Genomic DNA, 15,511 nt, shown 5'->3' with positions numbered 1-15,511 from the left:
GACAAGTATTCAGCTTTGGGAATTTGAACAATATGCAGTTTCTGTGTGAAAATGGAAGAGTGCAAAAATTTGCGAATAGCTTCTGTTCACCTGCTTTCATGCTTCAAGAGTACACACAACAGAGCAAAGATTTGTCTGGGCAGCATAGGAATCAAATATCTCTTATTGATCTTACCAATGAAAATCCTATGAAAACCAGTACATCAGAGCATTTTGTTCCCCTTCTTACCAGTGCTTATTCTCAGCTTTGGAATGAGTATATCGGTAAGCTGGTTGGAATACTTTGTTCTTTCCTTTTTGCTCCAGAAGATTCAAGATCTCGTAATGTCGAAGTGTCTTCTGGTCAAGTTGCCACACCAGTTTCTCCAGTGTATGGTGAACTTTCAATTAAATGGGTTATGAGGGTTCTTCTCACAGTGTTCCCTTGTGTCAAGGCTTGTTCAGATCAGAATGAGTTGCCAAACCATTTAAGGTGAAGTTTACAAATTTTCTACAACAATTCAACTTGTATGCTTGCTTTAAAATTTGTCCTACAAGCTGGGTTACTGTTATTTTTATTTTGGCTTCCATGTCTTACAGAACTCATGTTTTCTCTGCATAATTTCGTTGTATGTTTTCTACTACAGGGTCTTTCTCAATACACTGCAGCGCTATGTACTAAATACATTTAGGAAGGTTCTTGTTTCATCACCTGTATTGCTGGAAGTATTTCGGGAAGAGGGAATATGGAATCTTGTCTTCTCGGAGAATTTTTTCTATTTTGGACCATCTTCAGAGGAGTTTTCTGGAGAGTATTACACTAACCATGATGGGTCTCCTAGGAAACCAGAAATATTTGCTACTACCAGTAGCACTGATGGTCAAGTGAAATCTAGTGGGGTTGAAACTCTACAAATGGAAGTAATTTCATTCCTGGAATTTGCTGCAACTTCTAATGGCAGTGCACATAATTTGGTTGGTACTCCTTTTAATTTGAACCTTTGTATTAAATAGTTCTCTTCATTTAGCTTATATGTTTGTTATTAAGCTCATATTTTTTTGTCTTATTTAACCAGGATATGGATTGGGATTTTGGTCGAAATTCTTATATGATTATGAGATTTATGGATTGGAACATAGAGTATAGGCCATGATATGGGTATCGGGTGTACCGAAAAGGCAGAGAGATCTAGTCTAAGATGTCTAGTTGTGTTGACTTTTCTTAATTTACTAGGTAGTTGCTTTACATGAGCGTTATTCTTACATGCGATGGCTTGCCACCTTGGATCTGCAAGTGTGTTGTCAGGTTCAATATATGCCTTCTATAAAATTTTTCTGTGTATCTTAAGTTAGAATGGGCAAGTGAGAAGAATTGCCTTGCGATTGTTGAATTGGAAATTTCCAAATTTGAATCTGCTGTCCTTCACAATATGATTGAAGATGTATATTTTGACGAAGATCACATGGTGTGCTGGGGAGTTTGATCTGTAAAATGGACCATTTGAAATGTTTTGAAAAAAATGTGTTTTCCTGCTGATTTTCACGCATTTATGTGACGTGCCTTGGGTATTCCTTTGAGGCTTTATATATCCCCCCCCCCCCCAAAAAAAAAAAAAAAAAAAAAATCCTTTTGAGGCTTTACTTTTTTGTGTTTATTTTTACTTTCATACACACCGTTGTCTCTATATATTATAGGATGATGAAACAGTTACTCAATGTTATGGTGCTCCTTTTTTTTTTTATTTTTTTTTATTTTTTTTTATTTTTTATCTATTTCAATATGAATAAAATATCTTCTTAAAAAAGAAGAAGTTATGTTGCTTTTTCCTCATAGTAATTTCAGGGAATTTTATTTGATCATATTTGGTGCTCTAGTGCCTTCAAGGTATCTTGCATTAATCTGTTGGGAATTTTGCTTACCCTTTTTTTCTCCCCTCTTTTCTTCCCCCCTTAATGCTATGGCAGCCTGAATCGTCTGCTTTGTTAGATGCCCTCGAACAATCTGCATATAATCCTGAGATCGCAAGTGTTCTTGCTAAGAGTCTACGTTGCATATTACAGCTTTCAGCTGAGAAAACTGTTGCTTCCTTTAAGACACTTAATGCAGTTCCTCGGGTGCTTAAAGTTGCTTGCATTCAAGCTGAAGAAGCTAGACGGTCTGGAAATAGTAATTATGTAGAAGCAGTTCAAACTATATATCATCAGAGATCCAATTCACATGAGATATCCCTAAGTTTGATTAAGTGCCTGAAAACATCGATGGAGCTCTTCACAGAATTTCTTTCAATAGCAGATGATGCAAGAATTTTTGTTTTGCACAGTTCTGCATGTATTGATTGTTTGTTTGATTTATTCTGGGAAGAAGGTTTGAGAAGCCTTGTGCTTGAACATATACTTGGGCTCATGAAGGTATTATTTTATCATATGATTCTGGTTTCCTGATTGCTATAGTGTGAAGGCAACTGAACTGATTATTCTTTTTCTTTCATATTTTGCTTCCTTCTCAGATTGTTCCTATCAATGAAGAAGATCAAAAAGCAAAGTTGCAGTTATGTTCCAAATATCTAGAAACATTTACTCAAATAAAGGAACATGAAAAGAAATTTGCAGAAATTTCTATTGATCTATTAGTTGGAATTAGAGATCTGCTCCTGACTGATCCAGTGGTAAATCACCATTTAGTGATTATTTTCTTGCTTTTGATGTAGTCGTATTGAAATGCATGTGTGAGTGTATGAAAGTTAGCTCTCGTACATCATTTTTTTATTTTTTTAACGTTTTGATGCCTAACAAATTTGTGCTACTTCAGTACTATCAGGCCTTATTCCGTGATGGAGAGTGCTTTTTGCATGTAGTCTCTTTACTGAATGGTAACCTTGATGAGGCAGATGGAGAAGAGTTGGTTTTGAATGTCCTTCAAACGCTGACTTGTCTGCTTGCAAGTAACGATGCCTCAAAGGTAATCTATTTTTTCTCTGTGTTCTGTGTGTGTGTGTGTGTGTGTGTGTGTGTGTGTGTGTGTGTGTGTGTGTGTTTGCTTTGATTGGTGCTAAGACTGGAACAACAACTAGAAACCTTCGAAAATTTTTATGTAGATTCACTGTATTTTCTCATTAGGGAATAGCTTGGTGTTCTCTCTCTTGTTTCTCCTCACATGGTTGTATTATTCTTTATACATTATTTCTTATTGTCTTATTGTGCTTTATTTGTTTTTATGTTATTTCTCTCCCAAAAGCCTAGCTGCTTGCAACTCTCTGGTTTTCTTTAAATATTTTTTCTGTGCACTTTTTTTGACGATGGATTGAGCACTTAGTAGTAGCAGTTACGTATCAGTGCTAGCAGTAATTAATTGGTGGTGTTAGTGTTTTTGCTGCTTAGTTTTCAGTCTCAGCTGTTGGCGAACTGCTTTTAGTGGTGTTTTGTTCAATATTATGTTTGTATTTTAGCTTGCACGTGGTATATTTTTTGTAGGATGCATTTAGAGCTCTTGCTGGAAAGGGTTACCAGACATTACAAAGTTTGCTGTTAGACTTCTGCCAATGGCATCCAAGTGAAGGGCTTTTGAATGCGCTTCTTGATATGCTTGTTGATGGAAAGTTTGAGATGAAATCAAGCCCGATAATCAAGGTGATTTGATGGTCCAAACCTTCTCCGAGTTTCTGAACATCTTTAGGTTCTTGTTATCTGGTTTTGCTTACTGATAATACTCAGCTTTCCGCTGATGATCTTGCATGCATGCAAAAAATTTGATACATGCTTTGATTTCTGAGTTGCATCTCATGTTTAACTCTATTTTTCCCTGGTGATACAGAATGAAGATGTCATCATACTTTTTCTATGTGTGCTACAGAAGGTTGGTTTGTCTCTTTTTCTAGATAACTTGTTCATCCTCATTTTCTTGATTTTAGATTTAAATCTGTGTAATTGTGATTGTTATTCGGTTTTTGTGTCTGTACGGAAATATACTTTTGTGTCATACTTGCTATTTTGTGATCGGGCAGAGCAGTGAGTTGTTGCAGCATCATGGACTGGATGTGTTCCAACAGCTGCTCAGGGATTCCCTTTCTAATCGAGCGGCATGTGTCAGAGCTGGAATGCTAAACTTTCTTCTTGATTGGTTTTCTCAAGAAGATAATGATAGTATTATCTTGAAAATTGCCCACTTAGTCCGGGTCATTGGTGGACATAGCATATCTGGGCGGGATATTCGTAAAATCTTTGCCCTGCTGCGAAGAGAGAAAGTTGGGAGTCAGCAACAGAACAGCTCGCTACTGTTGACCACCGTTTTGTCAATGTTAAATGAAAAGGGACCAACTGCCTTTTTTGATCTCAATGGGAATAATTCTGTAAGCCCTTGTGCCATCTTTTGAAGCAATTTCGAAGTATGGATACTTCTAGCTTAAACTCAGAAAAGATTTACATACGTTTTACAGAAAAGAAAAAACAGATTTACGTAAATTTCTGGAACATGTGAAATTTGAATTGTTTACCTGATATTAAAATGCTGGCAAATCCTGCTACAGCGAAGAATAATTATATTTTTCTATTATTAAGCATTCTGTATGATGTTCAGCATTCTGTTCATTCCATGGCCAAAAAAATTCCTGAATGGGTTTGTAGTTCGCATATTAAGGGATACATGTTCTTTCACACTGAGCAATAATTGAATGTCAACTACAGACTTTGCTATGTTTGTATACACATGCTTCTATTACCAAAATGAATGCTTTTCTATATAAAAAACCTTTCATTCTTACAAACTGCTTCTATCCAAATAATCTTTGAATAGAAGAGGATTCCAGACATGGGTTGTTTGTTTTTTATTACTTGGTATTTGTTAATAATTTTTTTCTTGGATAGGTGTTCGTTTTTTCAATTATCTTTTCAAAAGTATTCTCTTTGCAATTCTCAGTGCAAGATTGGAACATTTATGTAATGGTTCTGCTGGAAGTTATTTTTTTTTTATAAGTAATCAAAAGTGTATTAATCAAAAACAGGCCTAGCCCAGTATGTACATGGAACTGCCCCTTTCTGCTGGAAGTTATTTCTTCTGCTTAAAAATCTTCTGTAATGTTCCAATGGTCGATTGTAATTGATTTTAATGGCAGGAACATTCATGGTTTCTTGTATCACTAGAACATCACTCCTAGGCGTTGCCCTTGTATGTGACCCATGTACTTGAGCTTTTGCCTATTCTTATGATCAATAAAATCTTATTTACCAATAAAAAAAAGAGTAATGTTTCTTGGGTATTCCTTCAGCAAATTTATTTTTTTAATAATTTTTCCTTTATGTCTTGTAGGGGATCATAATTGAAACGCCTGTGCAGTGGCCACTCAATAAGGGTTTTTCTTTTTCATGTTGGCTTAGGGTAGAGAACTTCCCAAGGAGTGGAACAATGGGTCTTTTCAGTTTTCTCACAGAAAATGGGAGGGGATGCATGGCTGTGGTTGCAAAGGACAAGCTTATTTATGAGGTAAAAGATATGCTTTTAGTTAGGAAATTCCTTGGTGCTTAATTTGTGCTTTATCTGGAAATGTGTCATCATTAATACAAGTTATTGCATATTTTGTTCAAACTTGTGGTATTCTTAATTGTTTTGGCCTTTTTGTACTTTTATGTTGGTAAGCTTAAACCCCTAGGGGTTGGCTCAAGTGGTAAGAGCCTTGGTCTTGGTAATATGTTCCCTCCAGGTCTAAGGTTTGAATCCCTTGGGTGCAAAAAAATTCTAGGGGCCATCAAATTGGAGGAATTTTCCTTGAATTACCGAGGTGCACTTACCGGAAATTCCTTGCCAAGGGCTTGTGCACCTTTGGTTTTGGGACATCCGGAACCAATATAAAAAATGTAGGTAAGCTTACTGCCCCAATTGCATGCCATACTATTCTTGAAAAGTTTTTTCCCTGCCTTATGCAGTCAATAAATCTGAAGCGACAGTGTGTCCAGCTGCGTGCTAATCTTGTAAAAAAGAAATGGCATTTTCTTTGTATAACTCATAGCATTGGAAGAGCCTTTTCGGGGGGTAGCTTATTGAGGTGTTATGTCGACGGTGATCTCGTTTCATTCGAAAGATGCAGGTTCTAGGCCATCTCTATTATTACTTCACAATTATATTTTGTTTTGATCATGGAAAAAATATTTGTGCGATTATATTCCCCCCCCCCCCCCCCCCCCCCCCCCCCAACAACCCCATTATGAAAACAGAGACTTCCCTAAGCATCACACTTTCTTGTTTCAGATATGCAAAAGTTAACGAATCTTTAACAAGTTGCACAATTGGTGCAAAAATTAGCATGCCTATATTTGATGAAGATCCCACCTTGCAATCAATCAAGGATTCAGTTCCTTTTCTTGGCCAGATTGGTCCTGTTTATTTGTTTAATGATGCCATTTCTTCTGAGCAAGTCCATGGTATATACTCCCTTGGACCAAGCTATATGTATTCTTTCCTTGAGAATGAAGCAGCACCTTTTTATGATCACCCATTGCCTAGTGGTATTCTTGATGCTAAAGACGGCCTTGCATCCAAAATTATCTTTGGACTTAATGCTCAGGTTTGCTCTCTTACATGGACCACTAGGTCCACTACTTCTCTCCAAGTCTACTTTTTTGTCTGGCTATTAAATCTAAAACATTCGTTTCTTATCTCAGGCAAGTGATGGCAGGACATTGTTTAATGTTTCTCCTTTGTTGGATCATGCAATCGACAAGAACTCATTTAAATCATCTGTGATGATTGGTACACAATTATGTTCTAGGCGTTTACTGCAGCAGATAATTTACTGTGTTGGGGGTGTATCTGTTTTCTTTCCTCTAATAACACAATCTGTTAGATATGAGAATGAAGAAAGTGTACAACTTGAATATACGGTCATTACACCTGTCACAAGAGAGCGTCTAACCGCTGAAGTTATTGAGCTAGTTGCTTCCGTACTGGATGAGAATTTGGCAAATCAACAACAAATGCATCTTCTTTCCGGATTTTCAATACTTGGATTTTTGTTGCAATCAGTTCCTCCAGGGCAACTTAATTTGGAAACTCTTTCAGCTTTGAAACATCTGTTAAATGTTGTTGCAAACAGTGGTATGTATTACACTTTTTGTCATTTAATCGGCTTCAAAGTCATACATTGATTGCTTTTTCTCTTTTGTTGCCTTTATCTCAATTGAACTCACAGTATTGGTTTGGTATTTATGCTTTTTTTATTCCCTCCAGGCTTGGCTGAGCTGCTCGTCAAAGATGCCATATCTAGCATATTTCTTAATCCTCTCATCTGGCTCTACACAGCATACAAGGTTCAGCGTGAATTGTACATGTTTCTCATCCAACAATTTGATAATGATCCGAGGTTGCTTAAAAGTCTATGTGGTCTCCCACGTGTTCTTGATATAATAAGCCAATTTTACTGGGATAATGCATCTCGATTTGCTATTGGCAGTAAGCCTCTTCTGCATCCCACCACCAAGCAAGTTATTGGAGAGAGGCCTAGCCAAGAAGAAATACGTAAAATTCGCCTTCTCTTATTAAGTCTTGGTGAAATGAGCCTCAGGTATAGTTTGTTTACCATTTGAGAGTGTTCTTTGGTCATTGAACACCTACTTGCAGTCATCTTTTCTTTTTCTGTGGTAGCCAGATATTATCTTTTCCAAGTTTACATTTAAAGAAGTCCTGGGGTGATATGCAGGCAAAATATTGTGGCAGCAGATATAAAAGCTCTCATAGCTTTTTTTGAGACAAGTCAAGATATGACATGCATTGAAGATGTTTTACATGTGGTTATTCGTGCTGTTTCTCAGAAACCACTGCTTGCTTCTTTCCTTGAACAAGTCAACACAATTGGTGGCTGTCACATTTTTGTTAATCTTCTTCAGAGGTTGGTCCTCAATGTGGCAAATTCAATAATAGATGAAGTGATGAACTTTGGCACCAGAGTGATGTTCAGCTGTATTTCATTGCTTATATACTGCATTCTTTTCTAGCATCACGAACGTGTTTAATCCTTGGAGATTTGAATTATCATCACGCATTGCTAAGCCTTGGATACAATAATATGTGATGATGTGATGGTGCTTTCCTGTTGAGTAGTTGTGATGCAATAAAGTGGGGAACACATTGGCAATGACATTAAGTTTAGGGAATGAACAAGAAAGCTGAGTATGTATGCTGCCAATTTACAGCAACCTTGCTCAAAATTAATACTATAATCAAACAGCCTCTAACACCTAATACTTATTTTGATGTTTTAACCCAGTTCTGTTATTTATATATAATCCCCTCTGATGTTTATTAAGAAGAATATATATATTTTTTTTTTTCTGAATTTTCTTCTAAATTATTTTGTAAGTTATCTTTATTGAAAGCGGAGAGCGGCACAACTTAAGATACATGGTGTATACAAGAGAACCTGATTAGAGGGAAGAGGTAAAATGAAAAGATATAAAATCTAATTTAAAATGCTGGATGTATATTTGAATAATTCATATTTGTTATGGGTTTATGATAGCAGCATGTCTATCAACTAGTTAGCTAGGAACTCTTACCACAACTAAATGAAAGGTCTGTGTTATATCTTTGTCAGTAAATGCTATAGTATCAACCTCAATTAGTGTAACATTAGTTTTGTTGTGAAACTTTTTGGTGAGTATACAAACTAGAACATCATAGAAGCTTTCTGAGTTGAAAGGATGATTGAATTGCATTGAGAAACCAATTATATTATTGCCTGAGTAAGAAAGAGCAGCAGGAGTTCATGAGATTCATTTGTGGTCAATGGATTTAAAGTGACATTTGACGTACTCTTGTCTCCATATTGTCTAGAACCTCAAGTATTCCAATTGAGCAGCTCTGGCTTGTTCTACCCAAGGGAAATTCTGAAACTTTGTTTCCTCTGAAAAATGTGTGTACCCTTCTGCCGTGTTCTAATAAACGATATGTTGGTGCAAATATCATTCTGCAATTAGAATTCATTATAATACTGTTGTTGCAAATAGCTGATTTTGCATGGCCCCGTTATAGTTTTAATTATACATTGTTCTATTGTTATTATTATTGTTATTGTTATTATGCTGCCGGAGGTTGCAAAAGAAATTTTTTGAAGAATTTTATTTTATTTTACAGGGAATTTGAGCCTATCAGATTACTTAGTTTGCAGTTCCTAGGAAGACTTTTGGTTGGTCTTCCATCTGAGAAAAAGGGAGCAAGGTTCTTCAATCTAGCTGTGGGAAGATCCAGATTGCTCTCAGAAAACCATAGGAAGATCAGTTTAAGGATGCAACCAATTTTCTCTGCCATATCTGATAGGTTGTTCAGGTTTCCACAGACAGAGAATTTGTGTGCTACCTTGTTTGACGTTCTTCTTGGAGGTGCTAGTCCCAAACAGGTAATCACGACTAATGATTTTGATAAATAAGCCAAGACTCTGGTAATCACAACATTATAAGTGAAACCACTTTTATTCTACCTTCGTTGTTGCTTGTTAGTATTTAGTTCTCAGGAGTGATGCAAGCACACAAATTTCTTAAAGCAATCTCAATGATATGAACTTTAACTTTGAATTATAACTTCTGTTTACAGGTGTTACAGAAGCAAAACCAGATTGACAGGCAGAGAAGCAAGGGACATGACTCTCATTTTTTCCTTCCTCAAATGTTGGTGCTCATCTTCAGATTCCTGTCATGCTGTGATGATGAATCTGGAAGACTGAAAATAATCACAGATCTTCTTGATCTTCTTGATTCAAATCCTTCAAATATTGAAGCTTTTATGGTATTATTACATTATATCTTCTAATCATATCTTTATGCTTATGTTAAATGTGTAAAAATTAATGTCTGAATTCTCAAATGTTGTAAACAGGAATATGGGTGGAATGCTTGGTTAATGGCTTCTGTACAGCTTGATGTGCTAAAAAACTACAAAGATGAGGCACGAAATGAGTATTACAATGAGATAAATGAGCAACATCTATTGAGGAACTTGTTTTGTGTTGTTCTTAGTTACTACATGCATTCTGTAAAAGGTGGCTGGCAACAGTTAGAAGAGACAGTGATTTTCCTACTTGCACACTTTGAGCAGGTTTGTCGTGATTTTTTTTTTCCTTTTTTTTATAGGTAGGTTTGTTGGAATCTTTTGATAAGTAGTTTAGTCTGTAGTTCTTTTTGTAGATTTATGTTACATTGGTTTGCTTAAATATTTTATCTCTGCAGGGAGGTGTCTCTTATAAATACTTGCTTCGTGATATATATGGTGATCTAATACGGAGGCTGATGGACTTATCTTCTGTGGAGAATGTCTTTGTTTCTCAACCATGTAGAGATAATACATTATACCTACTAAGACTGGTTGACGAGATGCTTATATCTGAAGTAGACCATAAACTTCCGGTATACAACTTTTTGAGACTCTACAAGTTGATTATTCTGACTGGAATGTGGTCTGAAATATTGTTGTCAGTGTCATAGTCATATACTTTGTCACTAAGTTTTGTTCAGACCCCATCTTTCTTTTCTACCCCCTGCCCCTTCCCTAAAAAAGGGAAAAAAACACATGGAAAGGAATGGTAATTTTAAAATCACATCAAACATTTGCTTGCCTTGTAATAATCCAGTATTATTTCTCCATTCCTTAGGCTCATTTATCATCTGCTTTTTGGATGACCAAGATACTAGAAATGGTCACACGACTTATCCCTTTTTGTATACTCATACACTCTATGCACACTATTCATAGGATTGTTGAAACTACATAATTACATGGTTGCTTTGTTCTAGTGAGTCCTTAAGGTGCTCTATAAAATAAAAAGAACCAATGGTGAATTAGGCCACTAGGTTGGGATGATGTACAATGGTGTTAAATTATGTTTATTTTTTTTTTTTGAGATGTAGGTTTGGATATGATAGTTAGAAACCCAATACTCTTTTATCTTCTAGTACTAATACATGTCTTTCTTGCAGTTTCCAGCTAGTAGTGCTGATTTTTCTCTCGACTCCTTTGAATTAGACCATCACCAAGATTATAGCGCTGCCTTACACAAGGTCTTGCATGGAGAATTTGATGATCAAATTTCTAGGTATTAATTATGAATTTATTATTTTAAAAGTGTTGCCTAAAATATCTGTTGTTAGTTATATGCATCTGTGTTATTATCTTATTTATTCATGGAGTTTGTGTTGATTTCTATGATTTATAATATCTTTAGGTGTGTGTGGTCATTGCAAGTTTTACAAATATTTCTCAATGATTTAACTGCTTGAAAACTATTTTTGTTTATAAGTAAGAAATTTATTGAAACCGCGTAATTAGGCATAGCCCAAGTACACAATAAAGATAAGAAAACACCTAATTAGCAATTACAAGCTAAAGCTGAAAAACAGCACGAAAGTAATTGGGACTAAACCCATCCATTACAATAACCGAAGCCCAAAGCAACACCGTATGAAAAAAGAAAGCTCTAATCCCATCCACTGAGCGTTCTCTATTGTCGAAACAGCGACCATTCCTCTCATTCCAAATACACCACATATGACAAAAGAGGAACCATCTTCCAAACAGCCGCTATTTGACAATTTCCTTGAATCCCTCTCCAACAGGCCAAAAGATTAGATTCACCACACTCTTGGGCATCACCCAAGCAATGCCAAGCTTGGCGAAGACCTCATCCCACAAAGCCCTCGACACATCACAATGAAGAAGGTGATCCGCCAATTCTCCACACCTTTTGCACATAAAGCACCAATCCATAGCAAGGATACCGCACTTTCTCAGCTTATCAATAGTAAGGATTTTCCCATGAGAAGCCAAACACCCGAAGAATCGGACCTTGAGAGGCAGTTTGCATCTCCAAATATTATTCCAAGGGAAAAAATCAGTAGAAGGAAGTAACACCAAGACCTTGTACAAAGATCTAACCAAGAATTTCTTATTACCAAGCTGATTCCAGATTAATCTATCCTCCCCTCCAGATTTTAAATTTAAAGCATAGAGCAAGCTGTAAAAATAAGTGATGGCCCCCATGTCCCAATCGTGGGCATCTCTAATAATACTTACTGACCACTGAATAGAACCAGCAGTGTTGCCCATGCAATCAGCCACAGAAGCGCCTTTATCCAAAGCAATTCTAAAGAGGGAAGGGAAAGCAATCATCAAGTCCATGTCTCCACACCATAAATCATGCCAAAAACTGATTCGGCTACCCCTACCCACTTCAAATCTGAAATTTCTGGAGAATTCCCCCCATCCATTGCAAATGAATTTCCACATTCCCACTCCGTATGCCCCTCTAACTTTGTTTTAGCACCAACCTCCCCAAATACTCCCATATTTGACATCAATAACAATCCTCCAAAGAGCATCCCCCTCTTGATGATACCGCCACAACCATTTCCCTAAGAGTGCCTTGTTGAAAGTTTTCAGCTTTCTAATCCCAAAACCTCCCAAATATAAAGGAGAACAAATCTTATCCCACTTGAGGTAGTGGAATTCCTTCTTATCCTCCAATCCACCCCACAAGAAGTCACGGAATATCCTTTCCATTCTATTAGCCACTCCTGCAGGCAAAGGAAATAAAGATAGGAAATAGATTATTAGATAAGGTGCTCTTGATTCAGGTGATTCTACTACCTTCAGACAAGATCCTTTTCCAGCCATCACCTTCAAAGAGTAAATAAGAAACATTGATGCTGCCATCTGCGGAACTGCCCACCGAGAAGCCCGAGATAAAACCCCTATCCACCGCTGCCTTCAACATTCTACTGAACATATCCATAACTAAAACAAAGAGAAAAGGGGACAAAGGGTCCCCTTGTATCAGTCCAAGTGAGCTGTTAAAAAAACCAGCTGGAGTGCCATTAACCAAGACTGAAAATCTAGCTGAAGACATTGAATGCTTCATCCACTTACACCATTTATCTCCCCAAAACCATACCTACTAAGGATATATGTCAAAAAATCCCAATTGACAAGGTCAAAAGCCTTCTCTATATCCAATTTGCAAAGGATGCTTGGAACACTGCCTCTAATTCTACTCTCGAAGCATTCATTAGCAATGAGAACGGAGTCAAGTATTTGTCTTCCCTTGACAAAGGCATTTTGGGACTTTGTTATGATCTTCCCCATAACCACTCTCAAAAGGGTTAGCGAGCACCTTCAAGATAATCTTGTACACACCACTAACAAGACTGATGGGTCGAAAATTCTTCACCTCCACGGACCCAACTTTTTTAGAGATAAGCGCAATGAACGTAGCATTAAGGCTTTTCTCAAATTTCATTAATGAGTGAAATTCAAGAAAAACCTTGATGATGTCCTCCCTGACAATGTCCCAACATGCCTGAAAAATGCCATGGAAAACTGGAATAAAGTTTTTTGGAAATAATAAAATTATGATCAAACCATGGTTGCCTTATAATGATATAGCAATAGAATGTGTGCATTGCATGTGGAACCTTTTCAGTAATTTATAATTCATTTTAAAATTTTATAGATACAGATGTAATCTATTCGAATAACCAGTTTTTTGAGATGCATACTAACAATATGTCTTATAATGTATCTTTTTACAAGTAAGAAATCTGTATTGAAAAATGCAAATGCAACCCAAGTGCAAGGGAAATATACCTATCTAGAAAGAGAAAAAGATAGAAGAAAATCATACATGCTTAGTCTACTATAGTTTTGAGCTCTCTCATCATCCATTTGTGGTCTTCAAGGGTTCTATAATTTTTTTTTTTTTTCCTTCCACATACACCAAATGAGGCAAGAACCATCTTACTCACTACTATAATTTGTGGGTTGCCACTGAACGTTTTCCGAGGGCTAGATCTTCCACAGCCTTATAGTGTATATGGTAAACATAACTTTGTCAACCCTTTTGTTATGACTTTAGCAAAAGATGTTCCTTATTATAATACATTTGTTAGTAAACAGAAAGACGGATATATTTCTTTCTTTTTCTATAACCAAAGGTGAATATATTTCAATGATTTGGAAAATTTGGATCATATTTAAGTGGGGTTTATTTTGATAAGCTCATTCTTTTGCATGTCAAGTTTACTTGATGGTGGTCTTTTGGTTGCAATGTGCTTTGTGTGTGGAGATTTATTTTTTGATAAGTAATAAGTTATTTCATTGATATAAAGATAGGCATAGCCCACTTTGTGTGTGGAGATTTTCTAAAGATAATTTATTATACATGTTGACATTTATAAATAAACAAGAATTTAATTAACTAATAATTTATTTTATAGAGAAGTGCTACGGCCATTCTTTTGAAGTTATTTAGGGCATTTTGGTTCATCAACTTTTCCCTTAAGGAGTTTGTGCTATATATAGCATAGATTTATATAATGACTTTCTATCCTATAAAAAGGGGTGGAGCATTAAAATCTGAGCTCAAATACCCATTGGGTATGATTAAAAAATTGTATCACATTGGTTTACTTGCTGAAAAAAAAAATAGTATTTGGTAATTCATTGGAAATAAGAAAGTTGGGCTCAGAGATCAGCACCCAAATCATGTGCAATGAAGATTATGAATACATTATTGCTAAAGCTTGACTTCCTTGAAGTTGGAGAAGCATGAAGTTAAAATGATTACTGAAACTAAAATTGACATAATTTGAAGAAGTAGAAAAAGGTTATGATAATTAAAGGTTCTGCAAAGAAGATCATTTTAGACACTTATCATAAGGAAAAAAGCAAAGATACTGTAGTAGATAGGGGTGATTGAAGAACAAGGATCCATGCAGTTAATGCAAATCAGTTTGGAATAAGAATTGATATTCCAACCCTAATCTGTTGAGATTAAGAGTCCACAATAGAAGGCAATGTATTTTCCTCTTTGATTATTTTTTCCTTTAAAGTCTGAGTTCCCCATGTGCTCTTTTTACTTCGTTGTTTTGGAACCAAGTTCATCTTGTAGTTTTTTATTAGCTTTATTTGTTGTTTGATTGTTTCATTTGTAGAAATCTGTGGGGTGACAAGCAGCCAATTGCCAATGAAGATGTCACAGTTGATGAGAAGTGGTGGAATCTATATGATGATTTGTGGACTATTATTTGTGAGATGAATGGTAAGGGACCAAGCAAAGTTTTACCCAAATCGTCTTCAGCTGTGGGTCCTTCTCTTGGGCAACGAGCACGTGGGTTAGTGGAATCACTGAACATTCCAGCTGCAGAAGTGGCTGCTGTTGTTGTATCAGGAGGGATAGGCAGTGCTTTGGGTGGAAAACCAAACAAAAGCATTGATAAGGCTATGCTTTTACGAGGGGAGAGGTTCCCACGCATTATTCTTAGACTCGTAATCCTATATCTTTACAAATCTTCTTTAGAAAGAGCATCACGATGTGTCCAACAGGTCATTTTACTTTTGCCGAGCTTTTTGGCTGCTGATGATGAGCAAAGCAAAAGCAGATTGCAGCTTTTCATCTGGTACTTCTTTTGTTTTAAAATGACATCTGAAAAAACTTATTGATTGGAGATATTGTTGATGTAGGCTTAGTTATTGATACTTAGGTTATAGAATCGTGATTGTCTC

At 36.2% G+C, this 15,511-nt stretch overlaps 1 protein-coding gene across 2 annotated transcripts in view; it reads left to right on the top strand.

Annotated features, from left to right (window-relative positions):
• LOC122314890 (BEACH domain-containing protein B) overlaps nt 1-15,511 on the top strand; it is a 59,238-nt gene that overhangs the window by 25,079 nt on the left and 18,648 nt on the right. For both annotated transcript variants that reach the window (XM_043130529.1, XM_043130530.1), the window contains 20 exons: nt 14-472; nt 627-954; nt 1,945-2,388; nt 2,487-2,645; nt 2,789-2,938; nt 3,451-3,606; nt 3,791-3,832; nt 3,981-4,325; nt 5,282-5,455; nt 5,896-6,056; nt 6,218-6,533; nt 6,631-7,063; nt 7,196-7,529; nt 7,665-7,853; nt 9,098-9,359; nt 9,554-9,745; nt 9,836-10,054; nt 10,186-10,362; nt 10,933-11,048; nt 14,941-15,405. In XM_043130529.1, the coding sequence (XP_042986463.1) occupies nt 14-472; nt 627-954; nt 1,945-2,388; nt 2,487-2,645; nt 2,789-2,938; nt 3,451-3,606; nt 3,791-3,832; nt 3,981-4,325; nt 5,282-5,455; nt 5,896-6,056; nt 6,218-6,533; nt 6,631-7,063; nt 7,196-7,529; nt 7,665-7,853; nt 9,098-9,359; nt 9,554-9,745; nt 9,836-10,054; nt 10,186-10,362; nt 10,933-11,048; nt 14,941-15,405 (5,121 nt within the window). The remainder of the gene's footprint in view (nt 1-13; nt 473-626; nt 955-1,944; nt 2,389-2,486; nt 2,646-2,788; nt 2,939-3,450; nt 3,607-3,790; nt 3,833-3,980; nt 4,326-5,281; nt 5,456-5,895; nt 6,057-6,217; nt 6,534-6,630; nt 7,064-7,195; nt 7,530-7,664; nt 7,854-9,097; nt 9,360-9,553; nt 9,746-9,835; nt 10,055-10,185; nt 10,363-10,932; nt 11,049-14,940; nt 15,406-15,511) is intronic.

Source organism: Carya illinoinensis, chromosome 7, assembly GCF_018687715.1.
Source record: "Carya illinoinensis cultivar Pawnee chromosome 7, C.illinoinensisPawnee_v1, whole genome shotgun sequence".
Taxonomy (NCBI): domain Eukaryota; kingdom Viridiplantae; phylum Streptophyta; class Magnoliopsida; order Fagales; family Juglandaceae; genus Carya; species Carya illinoinensis.
Note: the sequence above shows the minus strand (reverse complement) of the source record. Positions and strands in the feature narration are given on the sequence as shown.